This window comes from Phoca vitulina, unplaced genomic scaffold (genome assembly GCF_004348235.1).
Source record: "Phoca vitulina isolate PV1807 unplaced genomic scaffold, GSC_HSeal_1.0 scaffold4, whole genome shotgun sequence".
Taxonomy (NCBI): domain Eukaryota; kingdom Metazoa; phylum Chordata; class Mammalia; order Carnivora; family Phocidae; genus Phoca; species Phoca vitulina.
Genome location: NW_022589707.1, coordinates 7208498 through 7232259, shown reverse-complemented (window position 1 = coordinate 7232259; position 23762 = coordinate 7208498). Strand labels below are relative to the sequence as shown.

The 23762-nt window shown below is 42.8% G+C and overlaps 1 protein-coding gene across 2 annotated transcripts in view; it reads right to left on the bottom strand.

Moving 5' to 3' along the window:
* Positions 1-214: 214 nt before the first annotated feature.
* Positions 215-23762, bottom strand: part of SLC37A3 (solute carrier family 37 member 3) — a 47644-nt gene continuing 24096 nt past the window's right edge. For both annotated transcript variants that reach the window (XM_032401459.1, XM_032401458.1), the window contains exons 6-15: positions 22112-22257; positions 16837-16933; positions 15254-15338; positions 14350-14528; positions 11958-12099; positions 10046-10147; positions 9397-9444; positions 8021-8172; positions 3032-3097; positions 215-1621 (exon numbers count right to left, since the gene is read on the bottom strand). In XM_032401459.1, the coding sequence (XP_032257350.1) occupies positions 1529-1621; positions 3032-3097; positions 8021-8172; positions 9397-9444; positions 10046-10147; positions 11958-12099; positions 14350-14528; positions 15254-15338; positions 16837-16933; positions 22112-22257 (1110 nt within the window). In that variant the 3' untranslated portion in view covers positions 215-1528. The remainder of the gene's footprint in view (positions 1622-3031; positions 3098-8020; positions 8173-9396; positions 9445-10045; positions 10148-11957; positions 12100-14349; positions 14529-15253; positions 15339-16836; positions 16934-22111; positions 22258-23762) is intronic.

The window sequence follows — 23762 nt, the reverse complement described above, 5'->3', positions numbered from 1 at the left end:
GGCACTCATCCAAACTTAGCACAATCTCACACAAAGGGGAAGGGAAGGTGTTCACAGAACATAACAGAGATGGGGCCATCAGGGGGAAGCTCTCCGTACAACCAGGCGCACCATAGGGTCAGTAAATGGTCAACCCCAGGAAATTATGAGGCATCAACCACATTCTAGAACGAGGAAGTCAGAGTATATATTTAAATAACCAGATGGACAGGTATTTACTATAAAAGTCAGTTTATTTTCCCTTCCTGTATTTCATATTTTCCCTTTTTTTTTGTCGGTAATGAGGAATTAACTGATTGGAAATCTCCTTGATTAAATAACATTAACAAGTTCATAAATTTACACACCACATTTTAGAGTATAAAGCAAGAAGCTGAAAAATATTCCCTAACCCAACACCAATTAGGCAGCCCTCAAAATTGCACATTTTCCCCCTTGTTCGTGTCCATAATTTAAAATACATATACAGAATGACCTAAAAATGTTGGGCTAATTTGTACAGAATTCACAGCCTTGAAGACATACAAGCTACAAACTTCTAAAGAGCAGATGCCTAGTCCCGAGGCCCGAGTAACCCACTGATGTGATTCAAGGTCACAGACTTGATGCGTACCAGGACAAAAGGTCTTTCCTCCGTCTCTAATTCTAGTCTTCTGCTGAGGTAACTCAAGGAACCCGGTTGTGAGAAAGATCAATTCTCTGAAAACAGGGCTAAGCAGATTAGCGTCCTAGTGGATCCTAACGTTCCCAGAGAGCAAATCTGGGGTTGAGTACTTCGGTTGTGAGCTACCCCTTGGAATGTGCATGACAACTGATGATGTACCTTATGGTCCTTGAACGGAAGACTGAGTACTTCCAGGAGTCGAAGTTAATTGTGAATGAAGACAGAAGAGAACGAGCTGACAATAATTTGAAGGCATTTCTGCTTCTGGAGCTGATTAACTTTAAATCAGATACAGAGTGCCTGAGCCAGTCACCATGTAGTGTGATTTTTCCCACCACAGTTAACAAAGGGATTCTTTGTCCAAGGCAGGCTTATGCTTGATCCAGCTTGAGCACTCTACCAGGATTTGAGGCTTCAAAGATGAGCCGCTCTCGGCAAACTCATTATCAAAGCAAAATCCAATGATCCAATGAGCCCGTCATTGATGCAAACCATGTGCAACCGTCTCGTGGCCACTCAACTGTCCAGGCTGGAGAATTAGGGTCCAAGTCCAAGACAGTATTTCAGGTTAAAAGGATAAATCTCAACAGGCCAAATAAAGAGGCTGGCAGACTGATAGGCCATTCAGTACATTTATGAAGCAACAAAGAAAATCATCCACAATAACTCATGTAGTGCAGAAAAACAGCCCAGCCTTCACCACTGGTCAGCATCTCAAGTGGCTGACATTGTTGAAAGAGGCTTGACAATCTGAGGTTTTGTTGGAGCTCTTAAGACAACCCCCAATAGGGTGAATTAGAAAAAATAATAGTCCTGATGTGTCTTCCATTGTTCTTCTCTTCTCTTCTTCTCTTCTGGCAACACTCACTCACTCAATACATGAGCTTGTCGTCTTTGCATAAAATAGCAGGTTTCCCTCACTATTAATGGTGAGATAAATAAAATTGTACAACTTGTCTGTGAAGAGAAAAAAGCATTAAATATGCACTGATAATTTAATTAACTCTGTTAGAGCATCATGTTTTGAACGTAGTAATGAATGTGGACAGCATTCATTTCGACTTCATACAAAGATGACTCGATCTTTTCTAATGAATTAGAAAATGATTTTGAAAATCGAGGTTAATATTTTTTTTAAAAACTTAATGTTACATAGTCTCCAGAAAAAGAACTAAGGTACACAAAATTAAATAATTTGCCATAGTAGAGCAAAAAATTGGTACTGGAGCTCGCTTTATTTATTTTTATTTATTTTTTATTTGTTTAAGTAATCTCTGCACCCAATGTGGGGCTCAAACTCATGACCCCAGGGCCAAGAGTCACGTGCTCTGACTGAGCCAGCCAGGCACCCCCGGAGCTCACTTTAAAAACAGTGCTTCTCACAATAGATCCAGTTTTCTTTCTAGTACAATTTCTTGTATGATCACACAGCAGGTTCATCAGGAGACATTTCCCTCTATTTAGCAGATGTCAGAATAGGAACACAGAGACATATGGCCCAGTCTTTAGAAGCTGGAAGGCAGTTAGGCAGAAGAAGCATCCTTTGTGATAGCAGAATACATAGCCTTAAGGCAGCTCCAGGGAATTCGGGCGCTGAACTCCTGGGCTCCTTGGACAAGGCTGGAGGACCATGGCTGGACTTGGGGTGCTTGAGGCTGTCTCCAATTAGGATGTACTAGATTTACGGATGGGATACAAAATGCATCCCCTCGTGGATGAAGCTGTCACCAGACTCTCTCAAGTAGACCTATCTTGAGTACCAATAATGTAGGAGGGGAGGTCACATACTTATTCAACAGAGAGCAACATTTTAAAAGTATAAGGCCTTGCTCTGAATTGGCTAGTTCCCAGAAAGTACACAATTCTAGCCAAGAATGTTGAAGGCATGACAAATATTTTCTCAAGAGACTCTCTTCATTTTAGAACCTACATACCACAGTGTTAATTATAGCAAGGCTTCTTTTTGAGCCCAATGTTGCTTGGTGTATGCTGTAATTTCCTTCAGAATTCCCAAATTATATCTAGCAGAGAGAGAGTACCCCGGAAGAGTACACCGATTAATACTTTTAGCAAGTTTCTCACCACTTTTTCTAGAATTATAAATGACAATACTCATTAGGCTCAGGTCAAGGGCAAACTAAAAACCCGTTCCCACCTTGAAAAAAGAATGTATCTTTTCGACTCATGACATGTTACTTTTACCTTGAAAAAAAAACGTATCTTTTAGACTCATGACATGTTACTTTTCACAAAAGGGTCAATAAGAGCAATCAGGAATTGTGCTGATTTAAAAAGTGATCTAAGTAAATGCTTTGAACTAAATTCGTAAGAAAAACCAGGAGTTAAAAAAGGCACACACTCACTTACCATGAGAATGAAAAAGTAGAACACCCACATCCATCCCAGATTGTCCTGGATCAAAGACACTAAATACTACAAGGGAGAAAAAAAAATTACAATATAATCCTTTATAAATTAATCAAACGAAGTAGCTGAAAGGTAGATTAAACACTGCTCTTCCAGAAAATGAGAAGGGAGTTAGGATTTGTAGAATGGTTTTCGGTTTGCAAAGCTTTCACGTGCATGTTCCTACTTAAGATATCTGGCCTTCCTCTTGTAAGCTGGCAGAGTCCAAGTACAAACACTGCAGAAGAGATGACATGACTATAAGGTTTATTTTTATTCACTTTGCTAATAAGAGAGGAAGATGAACATCCTCAAGCCACTTCTGTTTAATCGTTCTTTCTTCCAATGAAAGGTAGTATAATTGATGCTTTTTTTCCTTTTTTTTTCACGATTTTATTTATTTGACAGAGAGAGACACAGCGAGACAGGGAACACAAGCAGGGGGAGTGGGAAAGGGAGAAAGAGGCTTCCCGCGGAGCAGGGAGCCCGATGCGGGGCTCGATCCCAGGACCCTGAGATCATGACCTGAGCCAAAGGGAGACGGTTAACACCTGGCGCCCCTAATTGATGCCTTTAAAAATAGTTTCTCTTTTAAGCATGTTGCCCACTTTTCAATGGTGTTATTTAGACTCAGAGGATTTCTATATGGCTTTAACATTCTACAACAAATTCTTTTACTTTATTTCAATCACCGAAAAGAATCTAATAGCATTTAACCCATTTTCTTTTTCTATTATGATAAAATATATATAAAATTGGCCATTTTAACCATTTTTAAGTGTACAATTCAGAGGCATTACATACATTCACAGTGTTGTACCACTATCACCACTATCTATTCCCAAAATTTTTCATCACCCTAAACACCAAGGCTGCACCCATTAAGCAATAACTCCCCACCACCCCCTCCTCCCAGCCCCCTGGTAACCTCTGAGAATTTGCCTGTTCTAGAGATTTCATGTTCAGTGGAGTCACACAATATTTGTCCTTTTGGGCCTGGCTTACCTCACTCAGCGTACTGTCTTCAAGGCTGCGGCACATGTTGGAATAGCATCCCTTTCTATGGCTGGATAATATTCCACACTGTGGACATGCCACCTTTTGTCTGTCCTTCATCAGCTGCTCAACATTTGGTTTGTTTCAGCCTTTTGGTTATTATGAATAACGCTGCCGGGAACACTGGTATATATACGTATGAGTCCTGTTTTCAGTTCTTTAAGGTATATTCCTAGGAATGGAACTGCGGGGTCACATGGTAATTCCATGTTTAACTTTTTGAGGACCCACCAAAGCATTTTCCACAGCAGCTGCACCATTTTACATTCCCACCAGCAATGTCAGAGATCCAGTTCCCCCAGATCCTCATAACTGCTTGTTCTTTTCTGTTGTTATTTGTAAAGTGATAGCCATCCTAATAGGTGCGAAGTGGTATCTCACTGAGGTTTTGATTTGCATTTCCCTAATAACTAAGGATGTTGAGAATCTTTACAGGTGTTTATTGGCCATTTGTATATATTTGTCATGAAGATTTATCCCTACAATTTCTTCTAAGAGTTTTTATAGTTTTAGTTCTTAAAGATAGGTTTTGATCCATTTTGCGTCAGTTTTTGTCTACGCTGTAAGGCCAGGGGTCCACCTTCATCCTGCGTGTGTGTATATCCAGCTTCCCCAGCACCATCCGGTGAAGAAACCATTCTTTCCCCATTGAATGGTCTTGGCACCTTTGTCAAAAATCAACTGACCAGGGCGCCTGGGTGGCTCAGTCGGTTAAGCATCTGCCTTCGGCTGAGGTCATGATCCCAGGGTCCTGGGATGGAGCCCTGTGTTGGGCTCTCTGCTCGGTGGGAAGCCTGCTTCTCCCTCTCCCTCTGCCTGCCACTCCCTCTGCTGTGCTCTCTCTCCCTCTGTCAAGTAAATAAATAAAATCTTTAAAAAAAAAAATCAACTGACCACAGATGTGAGAGTTTACCCATGTTCTTCCATCACACACTACCAGTGAAATTTATAAGCGGAAAAAAAGCAAAATGAGTGAGTGATGTAGCCTAGATTACATAATGGAAAGCAAAAAAGCAGAGGTCTAGTCACCCGTTAAAGGGCTCACAGCAGCGCTCCCAAGTCTTTCTGCCACTTTATCTTTCTTTTAAACAGTTTTATTGACATATAATTTACATAACATAAAGTTCACCCATTTAAAGTATACAACTCAATATTTACAGAATTGTGCAACTATTACCATAATGTAATTTTAGACCATTTCTATCACCCCCTACCAAAAGAAATGTTCTACCCATCAACAGTCACTCTGTAAACCCACTTGACCCCAGGCAACCACTAATCTAATTTCCTTCCCTATAGACTTGCCCATTTTGGATATCTCATATGAACGAAATCATTTAAGTACATGGTCTTTTGTAACTGGCTTCTTTCACTTAGCATACTATTTTTCAGGTGCATCCACATAACATCTATCCACTTTTAAGTGCCAGATACCCTCTTCAAAGGCCAAATACTACTGCATCATATGAATACAGACATTCTGTTTATCCATTCCTCAGTCGATGGACATCTGGGTTTTTTCTACTTTTTAGCTGTTATAAGTAATCCAGCTATGAACATGTATGTGTTCAAGTGTTTATGTGGACATTTGTTCTCATTTTCCTTGGATAGATACCACAATTTAATCTTACTGAGCCCCTACTATGTGTCAAAAACATACTAAGCCATTGGGACCACAAAGATGAAGGAAACAGTTCCTGTTCTCAAGGAAACGCAGAGTCTGGCACAGACAAACCAGTAAATGTGATGCACCATGACAAGCACTCTGTTAGAGGTAAGCACCAACCGCTATGGAAACCAAGAGAGAAACAAACATTTTTCTTGTGAAGTCAAGGGAAGGTGGGGAAAAAAGCTGTTCGGGGTAAATCAGAAGAGCCGGGACAAGGCTCATCAAGTTTCTAATATTAAGTCATAGAGTTTGGCAGGCGAGAATTCTACCACTGAACCACCAATGCCTGGTAAGTCATAGAGTTTGGAATCTCATACCCCACGCAATGGGAAATTATTCCAAAATCAATATGGAAGAGGAATGAATAAAGCTAACAATGATTTACTCCAGATCCCATTTCCCCAACCACCAAAGTGAGCCTAATGCCGACCCAAGTTCATAGTTAGGGATCCAAATACTGTCAGGTGAGACGTTCCAAATACAAATAAACTCCTTGAGGGATGCCTGGGTGGCTCAGTCGGTTAAGTGTCTGCCTTCAGCTCAGGCCATGATCCCAGGGTCCTGGGATGGAGTCCTGCATCAGGCTCCCCATTCAGCAAGGAGTCTGCTTCTCCCTCTGACCCTCCCCTTTCTCATGCTCTCTCTCTCTCTCTCAAATAAATAAAAATCTTAAACAACAACTAAACTCCTTGAAATGCTCATTATATAACCCACCCATTTGATTAATGAAAAAAACATCAGGGAGAAACGATAACTGAGAATACAGTGATATCAGAAAAGGATGTCCAATACAATCACCCCTTACCCTTTATATAAAGACCTCTGAACTAGAAGCCAATAGAATTTTTGGTTTCTACTCCAGCGCACAATCAAGTAAGCACATTTCTCCTACTTTTGCTAGGTTTTTTTTTTCTCTTCAGTCTCATAATCAAGTACGCTAAGCTTGATATATCAACCCTATCAACCATTCGTTCTATAGCCACTCAACAGATATGAGCATGTCTACTGTGTGCCAGACACCGTCATATGTACTGGGGCTACCATGGGACACAATAACAAATAAATATATAACATATGGCTGGGTAGTGATAAGCATGAAGATGGCTTATTTTCCTCAATACTTGCTCTCTCAATTACCACCAGCAATCAGACATTGGTGATCTATCCCCACAGAGCAAGCAAAACAGCAATATTCAAGGCCGGTAATGACCTGAGTGTCGAAACTTAGAGACTTTTTTCTTCCATTTTCCTTCTCTGGCCCCTCTACACCTCTGATCTCACTGACTAACACCTCCCCTTGCCTACACGGCACTGCTGACTTCCTATGTCTTTGACCACTGGGCAACCCCTGAGGTTTTGCCTGTATTTTCTTTGCCCATTAAACATCTCATTATCTTCCAAAGTTTCATCTATTTTATCTATGCAGATGATTCTCTGATCTTCTTTTTGCAAAATTAGCCCTCAATGACCTGGAAAGGTATACCCTAGGAGAGGCATGAGTCGCTACTGTCCCAAGGAAGAGAAGGCTGAATTTAAGCCTTTGGGTAGTTCTGACTACTTACTGTAGGCCAATCTTAGCCTAGACAATCTCAAGTTTAGAGTGCCTAAGAATCACCAGGAAGGCTTGTTGAAACACATATCTCCAGGTTCTAATTCAGCAAGCCTGCAGTAAGCTCAGTGTTCTGTACTTTAATAAATAACCCAGATGATTCTGACACAAGACATTTATGAACCTCCCTTTGAGACACAGTCATTGGAAGCAGAGAAAGTGACTGAGAACAGCTGCCGAATCCATGGCAATTTCTGGTAGAGATCCATGAGAAGAACTTGCGTGTCTGGTATGAGAGAGGAGGTAGGGTGTGCATGCCAGGTGGGGGATAATGAGAAGCACGTGTCTCGTGGCCCCTCGGAGTGCCAAGTTCAGGCTGGGAAGAAGGGAGTAGCAAACTGGGACTGAGGATCTGTCTTATGAGGTGTCAGCTTATTTCCAGACAGGAAGAATCTGGAAATAAAAGTGGGAAGAAGAAACTAAAAAATGTAGAGGGACCTTCCACATTAGGTCCCATTAGCTGACCTCAAAGAAGATTAGAAACCTAAGGCTCACAGAAAAGTATACTACACAGAACAAGAGTGCCACCTACTGTGGCCCAGAGGGCAGGTGTAAATTCTTCCACCAATGAGAGACTACTCACCACTCAATTTCAAGCCCTCTCTTGTTCCCTCACCTGGCCCACCGCAGCTCCAATGCTTCCAGTTCCATCAACAATTCCTGTGACGGTCGCCAAAGCCTCACTGCTCCCTTGGATCAACTCTTGGCGACCCAGGTCCGCAGAAATAGCAGAGCTAATCATGTTAGAAGGTCCGCCAATAAAAAATCCTGAAGTCATAAACAAAACAGGTTCTCATTAAAACATTATTCATCACACCGCTAGAAATCTACTGGACGAGACAACTCTTATCCCAACCTTTTAATCAATATGTTGGAGAGAAACAGCAGAAGGGGGAGGGAAAAAACAGTAAAGATGAAAACTCTCCCAGATCATGCCATCTTCAAACTAGTTAGCATCCACTTTTCTGAAAGCCCTACTTGAATTATACGATATTCTGGTATATTTTATAAAAACCAAAGATACAGAAAATACAGTGAATATACAGCCTTTCTAATCCTGTAAAGACTGCATTCATCAATAACTAATTACACTTGTTTGTCAACTTCTACTATGGTAGAGTTGTATCAACTGAGTATTTGACTATCCAAATTCAACCACACATATTGAAAAAAAAAGCGAGAAGAGAAAAAGCTCTGTCGTCTGACAGACGGTTCTACCAGCCACTGCTCCCCACGAGGCTGTCTGAGGACTGAGCAGGAATTGGCCCATGTGACTCTGTTCACGTGGCTGGAATGAGTTCCATGTCACATATCATGAGCAGCTCTCACTATCCTGAGTAGGATCTAAAGTTTAAAAATAATCTTTCTATACCATGGTCCCTAATTACACTCAACTGTTTCATCTGGTGCTCACGTGGAGAAATACTGACCAATTCCAACATAGTTGGAAAACCTTTTTTTTTTAAGATTTTATTTATTTATTTGACAGAGAGACACACAGCGAGAGGGAACACAAGCAGGGGGAGTGGGAGAGGGAGAAGCAGGCTTCCCGCTGAGCAGGGAGCCCGATGTGGGGCTCAATCCCAGGATCCCAGGACCCTGGGATCATGATCAGAGCCTAAGGCAGATGCCCAACGACCAAGCCATCCAGGCGCCCCAGGAAAACCTTTTTGAAAGCTGGTGAATTGGTTTCCAGTGTGGCGTCTTCCTAAACCACCTCCAGAAGTAATAAGGGAAGCTGGGGAAGCAATCAAACATTTTAGAAAAATCTCTGTCCAAGGAGACTGCTTCCGTAACAACAGGACTGAAGAGGTCACATAAGAGCAGAGAAACAGAATCTGAATCTCAAGTAGGCAGCTTTCCTTTTACCATCGGGGCTCTTTATAATGAAGGTTTTAGTATTACTCAAACCGAGGGAGCGAACGGTTTCCCTTTCCTTTCTATTTACAGGGGAGCAGTAACAGTATAGTAAAATGGAGCCACACGACATACCTGTAACCGCCATCAGAAGTGCATTAATGGACTTATCGTTCGGAGAACCTATGAGAGAAGATGCAGAAACAGCATGCTGACTTTAAAAGCAGATTACATCGGCCCCCACTGAACAGCACAGAAAGATCTGGATCTCAGTGACCTCACAGATCACTCCCAGAGACAACAAAGGGATACAACTCTTTCACCACCTACTCCAACTTTTATTTGTAATGTCTGCCTCTTGCTGGTGCTCAAGCTAATGAGACTTCTAAAAGCTGAAGAAAAACCTACTCCCATCTCAGCAGCATCTTAAGGGACATATACCAAACCTACTAATTACCATCTTTCCTCTTTTGAAACCCTTTCCCTTTTATTGTTTTATTGGCTCTAATGCTGGCCCTCTGGAGCCTACCCTCAAACAAAGCAGATACACTCCCAAGCATCTTTTAAACAAACCAACAAAGCAGGAGAGATGCCAGTTTCCTCCCCAACACAAATAAAACTACGTGATGATACTTTTACCAGGCATTTACAGGACAATACAAAGGTCTCGTATCAGCCTTTGTAGCTGGTCTCAAGCATCTCTCCGGGGTTGATTACTGACTCAGGGCAAATGCCTTAGTCCTGAGAGATCAGAAAAATAATTCAGTTGCAAGGGAATACTCACGGCTATATCCAACGAGGGACCCAACAGCCAGAAGCAGACTGAGAGCTAAAACTGGTGCTCTCTTCTGTAATATGTCAGAGATGAAACCTTGCAAAGTCCCACCTGCAAGTACCAAGAGGGCATCACAAGCAAAATCGTTTATGATTTAGCTCAGTTTATCTGAAGCTTGTTCCTCACATACTCTCTCCCTGCTAGCAGGATCCTGACACTGGTCTACCCAAAAAGATGGCTGACTCTCCCAAAAAAGCTTCCTCCACAGCTTCCTTTAAGGAAGATTACCTGACTGTTAATGGCCACAAAGGCTGATAGGAACAGGACACCATGAATCACACAGCAAAATAAGGAAAAAGGAAAAAATCATCAAAACCACCCACTGTCCCTTGCTGTTCTCACTTCTCAAACCAGGCTTTTCCTGATTTTTCTTTTTATTTATTTTATTTTATTTTATTTTATTTTATTTTATTTTAGAGACAGAGCCCATGCATGTGCAGGAGCAGAGGGATCTTTTTTTTTTTTTTTTTAGATTTTATTTATTTATTTGACAGAGAGAGAGAGAGCACAAGCAGGGAAGTGGGAGAGGGAGAAGGAGAAGCAGGCTCCCTGCTGAGCAGGGAGCCCAATGCGGGGGCTCGATCCCAGGACCCTGAGATCATGACCTGAGCCAAAGGCAGATGCTTAATCGACTGAGCCACCCAGGCGCCCCAGAGGGAGAGAATCTTAAGCAGGCTCCATGCTCAGCACAGAGCCCGACATGGGGCTCAATCTCACAACCCTGAGATCATGACCTGAGCCAAAATCGAGAGTCGGACGCCTAACGGACTGAGCCACCCATGTACCCCTCTGCTTTTTATTTTAAAAGATGGTTCATTAAAGACCATGCCTCATGAGCTGTTAGTGGCAGCCAATAAATGTTCACTAAAATTAAATGTAGTGATTATGATTTGGTGATAATGAAGAGGTCAGGATCTTTAGAAAGAGGTAATGTGAATCCTTTAAGCAACAAGGTCACATTTAGATACAGCCACATTTTGAGCAATAGGGGCTATGGGACATCTGGTACATCCTCACTGGACAGCAGCACCCAGAAGTATGGTCAGGTCTAACGGTGGCAGCCTCACCTTTGGCTCTGTATCTAAGAATAAGGGCAGACAAGTTCAAGTACAGTAACAGCGTATCACCGGAGGACTCACTGCTCTCAGGTGCTCAGGGCAGCTTAGCCTTACCACAATTCTAAATCCAAACATTACAGAAAGGATGTTATGATTTTGCCATAGCCATACAGGTAACACCCAATAAAGTGCACTCTGTACAATGGTCTTATTTTAGGGTTTCTTAAGTACTTGTTTATGCTTCCAGCCGTAGCAAAAAGTCACTATTAAAATCTGCTGTGTGCGGTGGAACAGTTGCAAAATACTCACAGAAATGAATCCCCACTATTATTCCTACCTCTAGGATCTGACAAAATCCATACACTGAGCTAGTATTTTCCCTTCCTTGACTGTGCGTGGTGGGGAAGGTGGGAAGTAGATAAAACGAACACATTCACGTTCTAACTTGGATCTCTGGCATACAATTAGCTTTAGATCTAAGATATCACTGAAAGTGTGCGAAAGGGTTACATTTAAAGAGATCACAGAGGGAAACATCCCTGTGCTTCCCAACACAAAAGAACTGATCCATAAACAAAGAACCGAGAAAAAAAGAGCCCTATAAATCACAGGGCTGCCGTGGGCTGGCTCTTCCTTTCTATGGATTCTTTTTTTTTAAGACTTTAGTTGTTTACTGGTAGGACGGTTTAGGAAAAATGGCTGTAGACTAAGTAATAAAACTTTAAACGATGTCAGATTTCATAACCCAGTAAAATATTACCAGTGACTAACTCTCTTCATAGAAAAAGATCATCTGGCATTACCTATAATTCCTCCAACATCGTACCAAATGGACAACTTGTCAGCTTCAGCCTCCTTCCATCCAAAGTTGTTACTCAGATAAAAGGGCAACCAGAAGAAGAAGGAGTAATTTACTAACTTCAAGCAGGCGTAGGCCAGTGAGTACTACAAGAAAAACATTCGACTTTCGATAAGGAACAAACAACAGCACAGACGGACCACAATTCTTAATGTAATTAAAAACCAAAACCATACACAGGGGTTTGGGAAGAATAGTACCTGATTTTAAAATTACACACTTCTATAAATTCCCATTTGCCTGACTTTACCTAGTCTCCCTCTTCTCTTTATCCCCATTAGCTTCCAGAAAGGCATGTGCAGCAGGCCTCTGGAATAAAAATACACATGACTATTTCTTAATTGTCCCCAGTTTCTTCTCCTTTCAGTTCCCCGGCAGAAGCAAAGCAGTGTTTTGAACCTCAAAGGGAGAGCATACACTCATGTTTCTTTATTTAGACAAAGATAAAAGGTATTCATACCACTAACTATCATTAACCACAAGCAAAGAAATCCAGTAAACATCACAGCTTTTATTCCAAGCAGCCCCACCTTTTTGGTTCTTCTACTTCCTGCAAAGTTAACATTATGAACAGTGGAGAGCAATGTGACGAAACTATAGTTTCAAGGTCTAAGAAAAGCAGCGACATTAGAACTACTTTCACATTATGGTTTCCAAAAGCCTTATATTCCAACATCCAGTGGAAAAGCAAAAAGTATCTTTGCTGAGTCAGAAGTCAAAGAATATGACCGTCCTGGGCCTTGTGGCTCTGCTTGGAGGACTAAAAGTGGCAGTGGAGCTAAGACTCCTATATTCAACACATTATTACCAGGGACTCCTGACATTTAGCATCAAAGGAAAAAGGGGGAGGAACAGAGAGGCTGACTTCAAAGGGTGTCTGGAGAGTATATTCTTTTCCCTGGAGCGGCCAGTTACTGCCTAGGTATCACTTGTTGTAAAACCGCTTCCCTGGCAGGGCAACGGCCGCCCCCTAGAGAGCCGAGTCCCAATTATGAGGGCGTTTTGTCCAGAGAGCCTGCTCCAGAGACAAAGGAATTAAGTTAACTCCGTTTTCTCTGCATCCCTGCCCGAGTCAGGGAACAATTGCTCGTGAAATACAAAGGAGTAGCAAGAGTTTCATATTTAGTCACAACAGATGTAAGGTCTGTCCCAGAAAGGAAGCTATTACCAGCAGAATATTTTAACAACTACTTAAAAATCACTAATCTTTAGCCTAAGACCAGGCCTCAAGGACCTTGCATTCCGCTCGTATAATATATTGTCTTTTGGCTACAGAACTGCAGAAACAGACACTTACATTCTCACTCACACTTCACTGTCTGCAAATGTCGGACCTCTCAGCCTGGGGGCACAGGCAGAGGGGACTAGTAAGCATGCAGACTCTGAAGCTAGCTGAGGGGTGACATTTGTAAAGCACCATTAGACAATAAAATAAACAAAACCAGGTGCTTATTCACAATACAGTAACCCAGCGTTATAGACCCCGGGGTAGACTGGGTTACTACTCTCTGCTCTGTGGGAAGGGGGCACCAAGGACACAAGGATGGGCTGAGTGACTTACCCCAGGCCTTACAGAGAGTTAATGGTAAGCTGGAAATATAACCTAGGCCTCCTAACTTCCACTCTCGCACGGGCACGCCCAAAACATCAAGACAGAAAAACTGCAGAAGGAGGGACTTAGTTCAGATGTTAGTAAATTCTCCTGACCGCAAAGGTTTTGGAAACACTGGAATGCATTACCAAGAAATACTGTTGGGAGTACTGTGTTCTGCACCTTTTAATAAAAGGGCAAACAATTTTTTTTCTAGAATAAGAATACAGGCAAATAAGGCAGACTTAAATGAACCATTCAAAACCCCTCTTGGTCACATATAATTCTATACTACTTCAACAGGCCAAAAAGAACGTATTTAAAAACATTAATTTTGCCTTCTTACTTGAATGCAGGGTCAGGGTCAGCAAACTAGAGCTCACGGGCCAAACCTGCCCACACCCCTTTGTTCCATACCATCCAGGGTTTCATGTGTTCTACAGATGTGAGTAGCTGTGGTAGAGACTGGACGGCCCCCCCGCCAGCCCCAAGGCTGAACACATTTACTATCTGGCTCTTCACAGAAAAGGAACACCAACTCTGCATTAGAACGCAGATAAAATTTCAAGTTGTGGCCACCCCAGACACGAGCTGAGGGGCACTATACAATATTCCTCTGAACGTATATTCCTAAAATAAAGTATCAAAGAGAAGCTAAATACTTCAAGATGCTTTATCGCAGGTAGAGCTAATACCCAGGCTATAATATCTCACGAGTGTGGTAAGGAGATCTGAACATCCTTACCGGCATAACTCCAGGAAGACAACAGGCCTGATAAAAGCTTATTGCCTTGACCTGGGTAACAGCACTGCCCTCTTGGATGGAATAATTAGGCTCATATTCGTCTTCGTTTTCAGCACCATTAATCAACGGCCTGTGTGAGTCTTCTTCAAAATGTTCTCCTGCCTCGATACCTGGGAGACCTAGAACAGTAAGAGCCACGATTTATAGAGTGCCTTCTAGACGCCTGGCACAGTGCAAGGTGCTTTGTATGTATCATCACTCATGGGGTCGAGATTATTTTTATCTCCGCTTTACAGAAGCAACTAAGGTTCAAGGCCAAGGTCAACCAAAGTTGATTAAGGTCACACGGCTAATAAGCAACAAAGTCAGGACTCTGATTCTACTTTACTAACTAGATTCAAAGCAATGCTTTTTCAACGACATTATACAATCTCTATTACATTTAAGAAAACGTTAATAACATACAATTAAACTGACATGTCTCTTCAATAACACGCAAAAGATGGAATTGTACATCTATTTGCTTCTGTGGTTTTGCTTGTATGTAACCACAGATAAGTATCAAACTAAATTACTTTTATGAAGGGAGAGAAATCTGTCTGAAGAAGTGAAATGAGAAATAGATCATGCTAATTTCCAGTCAGTGTCTCAATTACAAAGCTCATTTGCAAATGCAGAGTCTTCTCTGAATCTAGAAAGGCGAGCCTCCCTCCCCTCAAACGTCTGCAGCTGCGCCCAGTCAGCCAACCGGTGTCTACGGGACACAAACAGCAAATACCACTCCTTCAACCCCCTGAAAGGAGCTCACAGTTCTCCTAGGGAACAAGAGACCGGCCATGCTGGCTTCAGGTTTCTCTTCGCCCATAACAGTAAGACGTGCTGAACAGAAAGGACAGCTTCTCACCAATTTCTTCTGGTGACACCAGGAGTCCAAAGAAGATGACGATCCCACCGGCAAACTGCACAGCCGCTGTCACGAGAAAGGCATACTGGAGAAGAGAGGAGAGAGGTGCTGTTTGCACATCTGGGATATTGCTTAGAGCACATTCACTAGAAGCACATGTGGGGAAGGTGGGGGATCGGGTGGGAAGAAGAGGGCGATGGGGAAGGAAATGAGCACTGAGTGCTCAGGCTGTGCCAGGCACAGAGCTGTTTCACTTGTGTTTTCCACGCATTTTCCCCCGGAGGCTCAGAGAGGCCAGTTAAGGTCCCAGGGACAGTGAGTGGTACCACCACAATTGTGAAATCAGGACTGGCTCCAAAACCTCATTCTCTGTCCCACAGAGCCTCCCGCAAGAGACACTATCTGCCCTCGAAAATATTCTATCCAGTTGAGGGGATTAAACAATACACCAAACAATAGTACAAGGCATCAAGTAGGCGAATAAAGGAGAAGGCCCAGTCCTAATAAGAAACACAGATCGAAGGAAACAGCTAAAGATGCTGGCACAGCAACACGGTGTCCTCAGGAAGAGCTGAAAAGGCAACTGACGGTCTGTCCCAGCACGCCTGAAGCAAAGGGACAGGGTGGGAATGAGAGAGAAAGCCTCCCGCATGGTCCAAGTGGGGGCTTCTGCTAAGGGACAGCCGGGAATAAAACCGCTAGGAAAAGGTGAGATCAAGATTAAAGAACCTCAAAAGCCAGGCTGCACAGCGGAATTTTATTTAATAGGGAATGGAGCCTGATGTGGACAGACGGTCTAAATTTCTGGAAAAGACAGTGACAAAATTAGTGTTTCCAGGAGTCAAATCTGGGAGCCACACTTGAACCAAAATTCCCACCTGAGCCAATTAGTATAATCCAGACGCAAAGCCAAAAAGCCTGGAATAAAGGTGACTGGGAATACAGGAAGGACTTCTCACTGAGCCAAACTTGACCAAAATTCTTCTGAGACCAAACACCTGGTGAACTATTTCAAAATTTATCTACTTTTTATTTTTTTTTAATATTTTATTTATTTATTTGACAGAGAGAGACACAGCAAGAGAGGGAACACAAGCAGGGGGAGTGGGAGAGGGAGAAGCAGGCTTCCCGCTGAGCAGGGAGCCCGACGCGGGGCTCGATCCCAGAACCCTGGGATCATGACCTGAGCCGAAGGCAGACGCCCAACGACTGAGCCACCCAGGTGCCCCTTGAAGCCATTTCTATTTGAACAACACATTCAAATCCTTTACCTTTCTTTTTGTGTATTGTTGGTCTTCTTATCAATTTGCAGGTACTCTTTACATATTAGGGAGATTAGCTCTTGATCTGTGACATGAATTGCAAATACTTTTTTCCCAATTGATTATACTGTCTTTAGACTTGGTATTTTTTCCATGAATAATTTCTGTGTTTGAAAGTCTCAAAAGTTTGTCTACTTTTAATATAAGCCTTGCCCCACCCAAACACAGCTCTACACTGTGTTCTAGATGGCCACAGTATTATTTCCTAAAAAACAAAACATATTATATGTACTCAAGAAAAAGTTAGAAGGAAATACCTACCTCATACCCGTATTGCAGAACAGAAGAAGCTAGGCATGCTCCCAAAATATTGCCCACCGAAGCACAGGCGCTCCAGAGACCAAAAACAACTCCTCGTCTAAGACAGAGAACAGTGACAAACAGAAGACAATAGAATCAGAATGAATTCTGGTGCAGTTCAAATACAAAATGGCGAAAACAGTGAAAGTTCACATTCCAAAGAATCAACATTCTATCTTAAGATTTTTTTAAAGTATACCCAAATGACAAAACATCAGGTCACTTTAAGATAGTATTAAACGAGGGGCGCCTGGGTGGCTCAGTCAGTTCGTTAAGCGTCTGCCTTAGGCTCAGGTCATGATCCCAGGGTCCCAGGGAGTCTGCCTCTCCCTCTCCTGGTCCCTGCTCCTGCTCTCTCTCACTCTCTCTCATGTGCACACTCTCTCTCTCTAATAAATAAATAAAATCTTCTATAAAAAAACCTAATATTATACTAAAGTTCAATTTCGGGCGCATCACAAGACACTGTTAAGAGAATTTTGAAAGTAAGCCACAGACTAGGAGGAAATATTCGCATATCGCTTATCTAGCAAAAGACTCACATCTAGAATATAAACAACTCTCAAAACTCAGTAATACAAAAACAATCCAATGGCGCTGGCTGGCTCAGTAGGTGGAGCATGCAACTCTTGATCTTGGGGTTGTAAGTTCAAGCCCCATGTTGGGTGTAGAGATTACTTTAAAAAAATTAAATCTCGGGGCACCTGGGTGGCTCAGTCGTTAAGCGTCTGCCTTCGGCTCAGGTCATGATCCCAGAGTCCTGGGATCCAGCCCCGCATCGGGCTCCCTGCTCAGTGGGAAGCCTGCTTCTCCCTCTCCCGCTCCCCCTGCTTGTGTTCCCTCTCTCGCTGTGTCTCTCTATATCAAATAAATTTTAAAAATCTTTAAAAATAAATAAATATAAAAAATTAAATCTTAAAAAAAATCCAATAAAATGTTAAAGAGTATGAATGTACAATCATCTCAAGATAAAAAGTTTTTGGAAAAAAAAAAAAAGATAAGTTTTTGAAAAAGAGGCTTCATGCACACAAAAACATGATGCAAATAAGCACATAAAAAGGTGTTCAACATCATCAGACATTAGGGAAATGCAAATTAAATCCACAATGATGTACTACATACCTACTAGGATAGCTAAAAGAGAAAAGACCACACATATGTGTTGGCAAGAACACATAGCAACTAGAGCCCTTACACTCTGCTGATGGGAATGTAAAATGGTAAAAACCACTTTGGAAGAGTCCGCCGGTTTCTTTCTTTTTTTTTTTAAAGATCTTATTTATTTATCAGTCAGAGAGAGAGCACAAGCATGGGGAGTGACAGGCAGAGGGAGAAGCAGGCTCCCCGCTGAGCAGGGAGCCCGACATGGGACTCAATCCCCGGACCCCGGGATCCTGACCCAGGCCGAAGGCAGATGCTTAACCGACTGAGCCACCCAGGCGTCCCGACCACGGTTTCTTAAAAAGATAAACACACACCTACCATATGACCCAGCCATTCCACTTTGACGTATTCATCCAAGGAAAATGAAAGCATATGTTCATACAAGGATTTGTACACAAACGTTCACAGGAGCTTTATTTGTAATAGCCAAAAACTGACAACAACCCAAATGTTCACCAACAGGCGAAAAGATAAATTGCGATACAATCGATTACTGCTCAGCTATAGAAAGGAATGAACTATCGATGCACACGACATGACTGGATCTCAGAATAATTACACTGAATGAAAGTAGACAAGAAACAGTATATCCTGTCTGATTCTATTTATATAAAGTTTGAGAAAATGCAAATTAACCTAAAGTGACAGAAAGCTGATCAACAGTTACCTGGAGATGGCAATGGGAGGGAGGAGAAGGTAACAGGAAGGGGGAGGAGAGGAACTACCAAAGGGCATGAGGAAACTTTGGGGGGTAATGCATATGCCCATTTTCTTAACTGTGATGGTGGTTTTAAAGATGTATGCAGGCTGAACTTCATCAAATGGTACATCTTAAATATATGCAGCTTATTACATACCTTAATAAAGCCATTAGAAAAAAGGGGGAGAAAAAGGTAAACAACTGAGTGGAAGGAAAACTAGCTATTACAACAGTCCCAGAGAAAAATGATTAGTTCTGAACATACGCAATGGCAGTAGGGTTGGTAAAAGAAAGATGAGTTAATTTGTTTTTTAAAGATTTTATTTTTAAATAATCTCTACACCCAACATGGGGCTCAAACTCACGACCTTGAAATCAAGAGTCACATGCTCTTCCGACTGAGCAAGCCAGGTGCCCCAAATTGATTTTTTTAACATCAAAATTTGTATTTTATTCTATTTGATACATATATTTTTAAATGTGTTTTTTTTATAAGGAATTTCTATACCCCACATGGGGCTCAAACTCACGACCCCGGGATGAAGAGTGATATGCTTTTCTGACAGAGCCAGCCTGGTGCCCCTCTATTAATATCATACTATGTTAGGTCTAGATTTTTTTAGCTTTTTTTTTTTTTTTTAAGAATTTATGTATTTATTTGACAGAGAAAGAGACAGCGAGAGAGGGAACACAAGCAGGGGGAGTGGGAAGGGGAGAAGCAGGCTTCCCAAGGAGCAGGGAGCCCGATGCAGGGCTCGATCCCAGGACCCTGGGATCATGACCTGAGCCGAAGGCAGACGCTTAACGACTGAGCCACCCAGGCGCCCCTAGATTTTTTAGCTCCTTAAACATTTTTATAACCTCACTGAGACAGAAGGAGTCTTAGAAACGAACAGGAAGACAACACAGCAGAGTGAAAAATAGTTTGTTCAGAAGTCCTAGCTCTGCTGCTTCCAGCTGTGCAATCTCAAGCAGGTCACGGCCAGTGTTCTCAGCTAGAACACGCTATGCTCCTCACAGCACTGAGCTCAGTGCTATGTGCGAAAGGGCTTGGTACTGCACGAGTGTACATGTTAGTTTGACCAAGCCTAAATCTGCTTAAAAACTATGACCCTGGGGGCGCCTGTGAGACTCTTGATCTCAGGGTTGTGAGTTTGAGCCCCACAATGGGTGTAGAGATTATGTATGAATAAAATCTTTTTTAAAAAATAAAAACTATGACCCTGATAAAGGGGCATGATTCATCCGAAGTTAACAGCTTTTTAAGGCAATGTCTTCAACAGATCACTTAATTCCCTGGGGCCCCAACTTTTTCTACCTGGAAAACAAATAATTTGAACTAGATAATCTCTATGTTCTTCCTAGTGTTCAAACGCCCTGCCCTGTTCCTCTAAAATATATAAAACCTAGCAAGAGGGTCCTGGAAGAAAGAGTCAGAAGGTCAGGCTCTGAATAACACTGGCTAACCAAAGACATGATTTTAGAAGAAACTAGTTGAGGGCGCCTGGGTGGCTCAGTTGGTTGAGCAGCTGACTATTGATTTTGGCTCAGGTCGTGATCATGGGGTCCTGGGATCGAGCCCCACATTGGGCTCCACGCTCAGCAGGGAGTCTGCTTCTCCCTCTCCTTTTGCCTCTCCCCCGGCTCATGCTTTCTCTCTCATATAAATAAAATCTTTAAAAAAAAATGTGAGGGGCGCCTGCATGGCTCATTCCGTTAAGCATCTGCCTTCAGCTCAGGTCATGATCCCAGGGTTCTGGGATCGAGCCCCGCATCGGGCTCCCTGCTCCGCGGGAAGCCTGCTTCTCCCTCTCCCACTCCCACTGCTTGTGTTCCTGCTTTCGCTGTCTCTGTCAAATAAATAAATAAAATCTTAAAAAAAAAAAAAAGAACTCACTAGCACACTGAAGTATAGTCAGAGTATTCTCATTAAGTGGCACTCTTCTACCCACAGGAAAGTTCACAGGTGAACTTTCATGACGTTACAGATCCTTAGCCAGCAGGCATCATGACTCCCATCGTGAAACTAGGGAGGCTGGAAACCCAAGGGAAGCCAGGCAGAGCATGCACTGATCACTTGGTGGGTGGATAATGTCTGTTGCATACACTGGCCTATGGTAAAAGAGTAAACAAAAAAGACTGAGCCATAGATGAAATAAATGGGTATCTCACAATATATAAATATTTATCCAGGAAAAATGAAAGAAATCCAAATTAATAATATTCCTGAAATCAGAATGTCACCAAAAAGGCAAACAACAAAGCCAAGTCTTTGGGTATCTCAACTTATTTTCCACGCTGTAAATGAAATATAGCTCTTCTTCCTGGTAGCCTGGAAGGTACTATAGCAGATGCCCACCCTCATGCCGTGGCCTGCATCACACATAAACTCACATACCATCTGACAACTACTCGAAGGTTTAGGGGAAAAATGTCCAATTTGGGCTTTTAAGTCCCAAAGTTTGGCATTCTTCATCCGCATCTTATTAGAGTCTTCGTTATGTGATCTTAGGCAAGTCCCATAGGTAATTTTTGGCCTCAGTTTCTTCACCTTCAATGTAAGAAGGTAAAACTAGACCACTGAGTCTCAAAAAGGGGAGGGGAAGGCAAAACCACAGGAAGACACATGATGGGATGGCATGTGAGATTTATTTTATCATGTTATGTTACTTATGTTCTGTAAAGGGAAGATTTTTATTAAAAATTGAGATGTAATGCCTTAGCCACGCTCAAAATCTGACCATGGCCCAGTTAAGAATGTGCCTCACTGGGATGCCTGGGTGGCTCAGTCGGTAAAGTGGCTGCCTTTGGCTCAGGTCATGATCCTAAGGTCCTGGGATGGAGTCCCACATCGGGCTCCTTGCTCGGCAGGGAGCCTGCTTCTCCCTCTGCCAGCCATTCCCCCTGCTTGTGCTCTCTCTCTCTCTCTCTCTGATTTAAAAAACAAAAAAAGAATGTGCCTCACCGGGGCACCTGGGTGGCTCAGTTGGTTAAACACCCAACTCTTGATTTCCCCAGCTCACGGTTGTAAGATGGAGACCCACGTCAGGCTCCATGCTGGGTGTGGAGCCTCCTTAAGATTCTCTCTTTCCCTCTGCCCCTCCCCCTGCTCACGTACACAAGCGCACTCTCTCTCGCTCAAAAAATAAAGAAAAAGAACGAGCCTCACTGGGCTAGGCCATCCCCCAAGTCCACACCATTTCCTGTAATGCACTCCAACACAAAAGCTTCTCTCTCAACTAGTCTAACTTTCTAAAACAGAGAAAAGATGTGGGTAGTGTCAAAAAGATCGACTAAATTGATGACAAGTCTGAGTAATCTCAAATTAAAACCATTTAAAAAGAGAAATTAAAGAGGAAGGGAGAGGCATACCCAGCTTTCCCAAACCAGTTGCCCATAACGGCAACCACGCAGGGCCAACCAGTGGACTGCAGCAGGCCATTTACAATCCACAGACAGCAGTAGAACCCCTTGTTGTAGAAACGCAGCCATTCTGTGACTGTGCCAAAGACGTACACCTGAGAGACGAAGGGAAGAAAAGGGGACATGTGACATCCACACAGACACCTTTAGGGACACCGAACTGCCTACCACACCTACGTTTGTGCGTGAAGAGACACATTCAAAGGTCTAGGTCCTAAGAGACCTGTGCCGACTCTTCAGATGCTCCTGTTCAGGGCAGCACCGAGTGAGTGAGACACCCACGAGACCGCCACCACTGACCAGAGACGTCAAACACATGCTCGTTCATGATTACCCTTGTCTGACTCGTAGCTTAAGCTCTAAGAAGTTCAATCCTCGTTGTTCAACTTCATTAGACAACTCTTTCCATTTTCTCGTCCCCAGGCGCATGTGTGTGGAGGACTATTATAGGGACTGACTGAGGTCACATATGTGTGGTCAGGGCAGTGCCATGCACACTGTGGGGACCAGGACGCGCCAGCTACGGTCCTTACTGCAATCGTTAAGAGAACCAGTGTAACCTGTGATCTGCTCAGTAATTCAGGAGCATTCGCCAAGTCACTGCTCTTTTTTTGGCATTTTGCTAAAGTGGATGTTTTATCGGTAGTCAAAGTTTCTTTTGGAATATTATGCATGGGCTAAAAACTAGTATGTACAATACTGTAGGATTCCATTCTGGAAAAAGCACAACTATAAGGACAGAAAAATGGTCAGTGGTTGCCAGAGGCTGGGGGAGGGGTGGGGGAGAGAGTGGTGGTGACACAACTATACTCGTTTGTCAAAACTCAGAACTACACACCAAGAAGGGTGAGTTTATGCGCATACTTCAATTTTTCAAAAAATGTGAAAAAACAAAACAAAAATGTACACAGGTTTTAAAACAATACGTATATATGTGTGGGTCAGCGGGCCATGAATAAGTGAAGTACGTTAATCTCTCAAACAGCAGATACTGTAAAGCAATAATAAAATTGGGTCTAATCGAACTCCATGCTTTCACTCAACCAACAAAAATTCCTCACTAGGAGCTAGGAAACAAAAAAAGATGCATCAAACGTGGATCTTGGCCTCTCTGGCACTTGATTAGCCAGGCGTTGTTCCACAAGCCTCACACACAGAAACCCATATAACCGTCCCTGCCAGCCCTGGCGGGAGGTACTCAAACGAGGAGGCTGAAGCACACAGCAATCACACCCGGGAAAGGGCAGAGGAGGGACAGACACCCAGGGAGTCCACGTCTTGGGAAATCTGTGACCTCAACCACCGTGCCACAGACTCCTGGGGAAAGCAAGAATGATACAGAAATCAGTGGACTTCCTCGTCGACAACCTCAGTGCCTTCAAAGAAACACAGGAGGGGGAGCATAGAAGAGGAACCGATTACTTTTAAGAATGAATGAGGTCAGTAAAGGAAGACATTGTGAAGGAAGTGCCATTTGGCCAATAACTTGCTGGCGACATTGAGTGAGACTATGGAGAGCTGAAAAGAGAGCCATTCAAGGCAGGAAGAAGAGCAAGCGCAAACGTAGTGAGGCAGAAAGGCACAGGATACGGTAGGACCA